The sequence below is a fragment of the Hemitrygon akajei genome, chromosome 4 (assembly GCF_048418815.1).
Source record: "Hemitrygon akajei chromosome 4, sHemAka1.3, whole genome shotgun sequence".
Lineage (NCBI taxonomy): Eukaryota > Metazoa > Chordata > Chondrichthyes > Myliobatiformes > Dasyatidae > Hemitrygon > Hemitrygon akajei.
In genome coordinates this window covers 169,673,643-169,682,544 of record NC_133127.1, presented here as the reverse complement: position 1 = coordinate 169,682,544, position 8,902 = coordinate 169,673,643, and the positions used below count along the sequence as shown (strand labels likewise).

The 8,902-nt window shown below is 40.5% G+C and overlaps 1 protein-coding gene across 1 annotated transcript in view; it reads left to right on the top strand.

Moving 5' to 3' along the window:
- Window positions 1-14: 14 nt before the first annotated feature.
- proser1 (proline and serine rich 1) overlaps window positions 15-8,902 on the top strand; it is a 37,840-nt gene continuing 28,952 nt past the window's right edge. Inside the window, exons 1-4 of the mRNA XM_073043930.1 lie at window positions 15-545; window positions 1,438-1,503; window positions 2,552-2,620; window positions 3,105-3,199. Coding sequence (XP_072900031.1) covers window positions 501-545; window positions 1,438-1,503; window positions 2,552-2,620; window positions 3,105-3,199 — 275 coding nt within the window. The 5' untranslated portion in view covers window positions 15-500. The remainder of the gene's footprint in view (window positions 546-1,437; window positions 1,504-2,551; window positions 2,621-3,104; window positions 3,200-8,902) is intronic.

Here is an 8,902-nt window from a genome sequence, read left to right as displayed (position 1 = left end):
TTAAATAACAAACCCCAATTTTTAAAAATGTGGTACAATTAAAGGAAAACTGCTCCTACAATATTTTGGGAAGGGGGCCTGCTGTGTACATGACATCATCAGCCAGAGCCGCATGGCCGCCGCTGACATAACTGGGCTGGAGTTCGCGGTCCGAAGGCGTGAGGAGGCCCGCGTCTCCCTTCCCCTCCCTTTGGCGGCTGTTACCGTGAACAAAGCAGCCGGCTGAACCGAGGCACCTGTTTTCTGCCCGCACCCGGCCGTGTACCGACATGGAGTAGGTGGCCGGAGTCATCTCCTTCCCCCCTTTCTACACTTCTCCCTCACTCACCCGCCCACTCTTTCCCCTTTACCCCTCTCGGAACCAACAGGGCCAGCGGCCGGACTCTCCATTGTTCGCAACGGTGGAAGGTACCGACACTCGCCCAGAAAGACGCTGCATGGACGCTTAAAATAAGAGAACCAACTGCCTTTCACCCTTTCCCCTTCATCTCTAAAACAAAATGGATAACAAATCGTTTGCTATAGTCCTGGATGAAATAAGGAAGGTAAAGGATATACTGCTGCTCTGGTAATTTCGATGTTGTGAATTACAATACTGTACATGGTAAAAAGCAAGCCGCCTCTGCTCAAACATTTAGGTGACATAATGATCACTCTGAGCTATATTTTTGGCTTGCTTTCCTGTGCAGAACTCCAGCTTAATGAAGCTAACAGATCTAGAGCCTTAGATAATAGAACGAGAAGAGGTGAAAGCAGAGAGATCGCGTCTCTTGCCGGTGGATGCATGGGAGGTGCTGTAAGTGGAAGAGTAGACTAGACCCTGGTGGTAATGGAAGAGTTATGAAGACCCTTCAGAATGTGGAGTGGGGAGATAATGTGTCTGGTGGTGGAAATGGCAAAGAATGATCATTTGAATGTGGAGGCTGATGAAGTGGAAGGCAAGGAGCAGAGGTGCTGTATCAGGAAGTGTGGAGAGGAGGAGTAAGCAGATGAGCAGCAAATCTGATGGGATTCTGTCATCTATGGTAGGGGGAACTAACTACTGTTGAGATAGAAGGAAGATATTGACCCACTATATGATTATCTTCAAAAGATTATAGGTAATCTTCACACACAGTGTGGAATGAGCTGCCCGATGAAGTGGTAAATGCGGACTTACTTTTAACATTTAAGAAAAACTTGGACAGGTACATGGATGAGAGATGTATGGAGGGATATGGGCCAGGTGCAGATCAGTGGGACTAGGCAGAAAAATGTTTCGGCACAGCCAAGAAGGGCTAGAAGGCCTGTTTCTGTGCTGTAATGTTCTGTGGTTCTAATCATGACTTAAAGTTGATACTTAACAATGTCTATTTCTACTAAAACAACTCATGTACATTGTCATTACTGTCTAGGACCTTATTGAATGTTAAACCTGGAAATATTCCTTTCTTTTAGGGTGTTTTGACTGATCAGAAAATAAAAGCAATTGAGTATGTACATGGATATTTTTCAAGTGAGCAGGTATTACCTTCTGTTACACATTTGCTTATCTTCTCTAATGATTTGTGTTACTTTTGTTATATTGCAGTGAACAATTTAAATTAACATGGCAGGTATATGTTTTTTTTTCCTGGCACATAAAGGGAGAAAACATTTATTATATTTTAATGTTGTCTTTTCTTTTGTCCAACTCAGAAATGAAAACAATCAAAAGTAACACACAAAATGCTGGAGGAACTCAGTAGGCCAGGCAGATTCTATGGAAATGAATAGATGGTTGACATTTTGGGTCTTGACCCAAAATATCAACATTGTTTTCAACCTTTTCTATTTTTGATTAATGGTTACAATATTTTAATACCTGTTTTTAAATTTGTATATTCCATGAGTAATATACTCTATCTTTTCAGTATAGACTGTCTAGAGGTTAGAAATGCCTGACTTATAAATACCCCTACATAGAAATGAGTTGGTATAATATTAAATTCAAAATTTTGATTTATGTGCATATATATGTTTTTATGAACAGCCAAGCTAGTTTCCCCGCTCTCTCCACTTCTAGTAATTGTTCTTAACATTTTATGTGCTTTGATGCCATTCATTACAATACTATGGAGGTATGGTTGCCACATCAAGTGATGTTTTGTGCACTTTCTGACTTGTAGTCAAAACCAACTTCAACTTCAGGACATTGTTATCGGAGGCAGCCTGTACTTTTTATTTATATTTATTGAATGAAAGTAACTGCTTTGTAGGCCACAGATTTCTGATTGAGTTTCTTTCTCTTCAAGACTCTGTAGTAAGTTAAAAGATAATGAAGTGGTCTGGCAAAAGTCCAAGGATTAACAAGATATCAGATAGAACTTTCATTTGGTTTTGTTAATTTTGCAGAAAAATTTACTTTTTGGATCAATATGAATGATTATGTATTGATATATGCAAATGTGTAGGATAGAATGCTGTGAAAAACTGGTAAAAAAGTCTGCTGTTATATAGTGCCAGTGATTTTATTGGTGAAGAATGTTTGAATTCCTACAAAACTAAAATGTATCCATCTCATTTCTTGCAGGTAGTTGAACTACTGAAATATTTTTCTTGGGCAGAGCCACAACTAAAGGCTCTTAAAGCTTTACAGCATGTGAGTATTAATCTCATACTATGTTGTTATATTGTAAGATATTAATAATATGTTTTCCTGATTTTACCTTTCATTAAAATTGAATGGTTTGACTATATATCATTTCCTGTAATATCCCCCACTTATACAAACACTTGCCCAATACTAGTCACCTGGTCATTTGCAAATTTAACTCATCTGCCATGAAATCCAATTTCCCTCGGGATCAATAAAGTATGTCTGTCTGTTGTAGTTCTAAACTCTTAGATTCAATCACTTAGTTTTTCTACCCTTCTGTTTCACTTTGCCCTTCCAAGACTTTCCATAAAATCTACCCGTTTGACAAATATCTTGTGTGGCTTGGTCCGTTTTGATATTTTTAAAGCTAATTACGGTACATGTATCGACATTATTATCTTAATGAATACACTGTAATGTGGAATTGAGTTATCAATAATAGCAATTGACAATTAAGCTGAAGTCACCTGGTTGTTGTGTTTTTCAGAAAATGGTAGCCATCCATGTATCTAAAGTAATAAATATCCTCCATTGTCTCACTTTCACTAAAGACAAACTCGTTGCCTTGGAGCTTATAGCTTTGTAAGTATGTTTTTGATGTTACATGTATTAATTTGAAGTATTTCTTTTGACGCAATGTATACCATTTTTACTGGAGTTGTAATTTTTTAGCAGATTGCAAATAATGTCTGCCAAATTGTACTGATTTGAGTTATTTCAAAATTCTAAGACTGGATTGTAAGATAACAGGCTTGAGGGTAAATAGAGGAAAATGATATTGGTGGCAAGTGTGAACATTTTTTAAAAACAAAGTTATGCCTTTTATTGGCTTTGAAAATCTTGAAGCTTATTACCAATCAGAACTGTAAGTGGTTATATCTAGATAATGGAGTGCAAAGCTGTCGTAGTGGTTAAGGTTTAGGTTTAAACCAAAAATGAAGAATGCATGATAAATTGATCACAAATACTAATTTGTGTCCTTAATACAATTAAGATTCCTTTCTTTCTCATGTACACGTATTAATGAATCAAAATCGAATAAAATGATAATGAGTCATCTTTTATGATCCTTATACATATCATTGAAGGGATAGTGCTCCTAAGCACTATTATTGCTTGGTTTGAAACACAGACTGTTATATAAACATTTAAAACTAGTTGATTGTCTTCTCATCAATTTTAACTGTGAATATCTCCTGTACTTAATAAAGAGGCCACAGTATGTTCATGATCTTCTGCTGTAGCCCATCCTCTTTAAGATTCAATGTGCCGTATGTTCAGAGATGCTCTTCTGCATACCATATGGTTATTTGAGTTACTGTTGCCTTCCTATCAGCTTGAACAAGTTTGGCCATTCTTCTTTAACTTCTCTCATTAACAAGGCATTTTCAGCTACAAAACTTCTGCTTGCTGGATTTGTTTTTGTTTTTTTGTCTATTTTCTGTAAACTCGAGAGGCTTGTGCACGAACATCACAGGAGATCAACAGTTTCTGAGTTAATCAAACCACCCAGTTTGGCACTATCAATCGTTCTACCGTCAAAGTCACTTAGATTTTATTTCTTCCCCATTCTGAGGTTTAATCTGAACAACAGCTAAATCTCTTGACCATGCTTTTATGATTGACTTGCTGTCACATGATTGGCTGATTAGATATTTACGTTAATGAGCAGGTATACCTACTAGAATGGCCACTGAGTGTATTTTTATTAGAACCAAACTGAAATTTGTTCGTTTCCTCATTGCTCTGATTCACTGTAAAATACAGTATCCAACTCAAACTCTATTTGCTGCATCATGGGAATGCAGGTGCACAAATTACATCCGATATATTTCTTTGTATAATCCTAATCGTTGTTGTCGTTCTACTGTTTTTTTCCACTGTGATGAAATTCCTTCCTTCTGTTGCCGTTTTGTATCTTATCAGAGTTTCCTTGTTATCTTGTAGCCTAGAATATTTAGTTACAAATCGTTTGCAGTTTGTAGCCAGATCTCTTTGATGCAAGGTCTTATTTGTGAAGGAGTGCATGCTTCCCTGATGTTAGTAGGAAACTCACTGCGGGAGCAAAATGTGATGAATAGATATGTGAACAGGAAGCAGGACGAGTATTCTGTTTGTGAAAGTTAGAAGGCTGCAGTATCATTGCACTAAGCCACATTTATTTAGTGTCTTTAACATAAAGCATTTGACGGCTGTGATACCAGACATTGACAGTGACCACATAAGTTGTTAACGATTAATGAGACAAGTTGTACAGAATATTTGGAAGACGTAAAGAAGGAGAGATTTACAGCAGCATCCTTGTAGCTTGGCTTCTACACATCTTAAGGAATGGTTGTATGTGGAATGGGAAAGGAGTGCAAGCCTGGAGTTAAAAAAAGTACAGATTTCTGGAGCATTGGCAGAGTTGGATGGAGGTTATGGGGACAAAGCCATGGAAGTATTTGAATGTGAATGCACATTTTAAAACTGAGGGATTGATAGACTACGACTCAGTGTAGGGCTGCAAACATCGAGATTGGACAATTAGGATAGTGTAAGCTAGTTTAAGTACAACAGAGCTTTATATAAGCTCAAGTTTATAGAATTTCATTTATCTCTTTTCACGCTTTGTTCTTTCCTTTTTCTTATTTACCATCTGAAATATCTGGGTCTACATGTGCTTTGGTGATATTTACCCCACTTCTCTTGATCCCCTGCAAAGTATCTCACAACTTCTCTGATACTTTTAATTAGCAGAAATTCTCTTCCTTTGCTACCTTTCTCAGACCTACCAGATTATATGCTTTCAGTTAACATCTTATTTTCAAGGACAATCTATAGATTGTAAACAAACCATAGCTCTGTTCCTTTCAACTTATGGAATGGGAACTATTCACTCAACACCTTGAGTCATAGAGAAATGCAGCACTGACTGCAAGAAAGAGTGGAAAGTAGCAGTAACTTTAATAGAGCGTCACTGTCTAAAGACTCCAGTAAGTTTTGTCAACACACCCAGGTGAACACACAGAGAGGTAGCTTACTTGACCACTGCGACTCTCCGTTCCGCAATGCTTACAAAGCGCTCCTCCACCCGTTGTTTGGAAAGTCAGATCACTCCTCCATCTTGCTGCTGTCGAGGTACAGGCAGAAGCTGAAGCAATAGTTAAAACCGTCCACTGTTGGTCCGACCAGTCAGCCTCCATGCTACGGGACTGCTTTGATGACGTCAACTGGAATGTCTTTCATGATGAATGTGTCTCTGAGTTCACGGAAGGGGTCACAAGTTTCATCTAGAAGTGTATCAAAGATGTTGTCCCCAGAAATTGGTCGGTGTCTATCAAACCAGAAACCCTGGATCATCAATTCCGTGCAGGCAGTACTTAACGCACGACTCAGAGCTTACATTGCCAGTGACCACCAGGAACTAAAGAAATGCAGCTATGATCTGTGCATAGTCATCAGAAACGACGATACAGGATCAAGCTATCCACCAACAATGCACGCAGCTTATCACAAGGTCTGCACAGCGTCACAGACTTCAAAGCTAAACGCAGCGATGTTTCCAACGTTGCTGCCTCTCTCCCAGATGAGCTAAATCTTTTTTACTCTCAGTTCGATATTGCCAACACTAAGCCCCTGAGGAGAGCCACCGAAGTGACCTGCAGTTTGGTCATCTCTGAGGCTGAGGTACGCAGGTGATTCCAATGAGTGGACAGCCACAAGGCTGCAGGACCGGACGGCATCCAGGGCGGGTACTCGGAGTGTGCATGGTACAACTGGCAGGTGTGTTTACAGACATTTTCAATCTCTCCCTCTCCCAGTGTAGAGAGCCCTCCTGGTCCAAAACATCCACCATTGTTCCTGTATCTAAAAAGACCAAGGTATCGTATCTGAACGACTGGTATCCTGTCGCACTCACCTTAATAATAAGCAAATGCTTTGGGAGGTTGGTTAAGGGCCTCATCTGCAGCATGCTGCCACCCACACTAGACCCCCTACAATTCGCTTACCAACATAACCGATTGACAGATGGCGTAATAGCCACTGCTCTACACACCGTCCTCATGTATCTGGAGAAAAAGGATGCTTATGTGAGAATGCTGTTCTTGGACTTGTTACGTACCCCGTAACTGGGTGTCTGACCAGCAGGGAAAGAAGAATCCATTGGAGTCTGGTGGTACTATATTCAAAAGTGTTTATTAGTAAAATAAGCAAAACGATACCAATAATGGAAATATACACATAACACAAGTTAGCAGTAATAAACCCAGAAGTGTAGGAATAATAATAATCAATAATAAACAAGCTCTATCGATGTCTAGGGGTAAATGAATTGTCATAGAAAAGTATAAAGTTCAGTTCAGTTCATGAGTGCTGAGGTAGTTAGGCTTGTTGTGATGTAATCGTTGGGGAGAGAGAGAGAGCGAGAGAGAGCGAGCGAGATGTAACAGCAACTGTTGCGACAGGCAAACCTTTTTGTGGCTTTCTTAATCTGTCGTATCATTGTGGTCATTCATTTATGACCCCTCTGGTCTTCAGTTAGACCGTTCTTCTGTGGTGGACTCCTCACTCTGGCATGAGTGGACACACACACACAAGTCCCCACCGTCCCTGCTGTAACACTGTGAGCTTTACTGACCGATCTCCTGGTTCAGTCTCCGAAGCCCCCACCTTCCTGTGGGTTCACAACACTCAGTCAGTGTCCACTGGCATATCTGGAGGGTGTCTCTCCAGACCTGTCTTTTTATCCCTACTAACGGGGTCTCAGCTATCCATCAACTCTGAATGACTGTGTCCATCAAATCAGGCCACTCCTGCTATCCACTGAGGAATGTTAACGAGCAACATAATGTCCTTGCAGCGAAAATGTAAATAATCCAGGAAGAGTCATAATAAATCAACAGTCTCTCTCTTATCTGTAGCAAATGTTTGTGCCTGTGTTTCGTCTCTCTCTATCATGAGCAGTATAACAACAGCAATAGTTCATAGTTCTCGGGGGGGGGGGGTTGGGAATAGTTAACTCTGCACCCCATTGTCCATCAGGTCTGTTCATCACTCATAACAGACTACAATTCAATAATTTCCCTCAGGCTCAACAAGAAGCTCAGAGACCTCAGACTTCACTTTGCCTTGTCTAGATGGATCCTGGACTTCCTGTCAGATCGCTGACAGGTGGTAAGATTGAGCTCCCTCACCTTTGCCCTTCTGACCCTCAGCACAGGTGCCCATCAGGGCTAAATCGTAAGCCCCCTCCTTTACTCTCTGTATACTCTCTGACTGTGTTGCCACCCACAGCTCCAATCTGCTAATTAAATTTGATACTACATTGATTGACCTAATCTCAAAATAGCGAGGCAGCCTACAGAGAAGAAGTCATCACCCTGACACAGTGGTGTCAAGAAATTAACCTCTCCCTCAATGTCGCAAAAACAAAGGAGCTGGTTGTGGACTACAGGTGGAATGGAGACAGGCTAACCCCTATTGATATCAATGGACCTGGGGTTGAGAGGGTAAACAGCTTTAAGTTCCTTGGCATACACATCACCAAGGATGTAACGTGGTCTGTGCTTACAGGCTGTGGTGAAAAAAACCACAACAGCGCCTTTCATCTCAGACAGTTGAAGAAGTTTGGTATGGCCCCCAAATCCCAAGAACTTTCTACAGGGGCACAATTGAGAGCATCCTGACCTGCTGCATCACTGCCTGGTATGGGAACTGTACTTCCATTAATCGCAGGATTCTGCAGAGAGTGGTGTGGACAGCCCAGAGCATCTGTAGTTCTGAACTTCCCACTGTTCTGGACATTTACAAAGACAAGTGTGTAAAAAGGGCCCGAAGGGTCATTGGGGACCTGAGTCACCCCAACCGCAGATTGTTCCAGCTGGTACCATCTGGGAAATGGTACTGCAGTATAAAAGCCAGGACCAACAGGCTCTGGTACAGCTTCTTCCACCAGGCCATCAGACTGATTAACTCATGCTGATACAATTGTGTTTCTATGTTATATTGACTGTCCTGTTGTGCATACTATTTATTACAAATTACTGTAAATTGCACATTGCACATTATTACTCATGTATATGAAGGATGTAAGTAATAAGTCAATTCAAATCAATGTATGTGTTGTTACTATTTGCTGTGACTAATAACTGATTGTGAAATCTCGGCTATCTTTGATTTTAGCAGGCCTCTATTACATCCAATGAGCTTTTATTGAGCAGGGGTAATTGCATATGAAGTCAGAATCACAGAGCAATGCGGCATCAGTATCGGCCATTAGGTACAATGTGTCCATGTGGACTA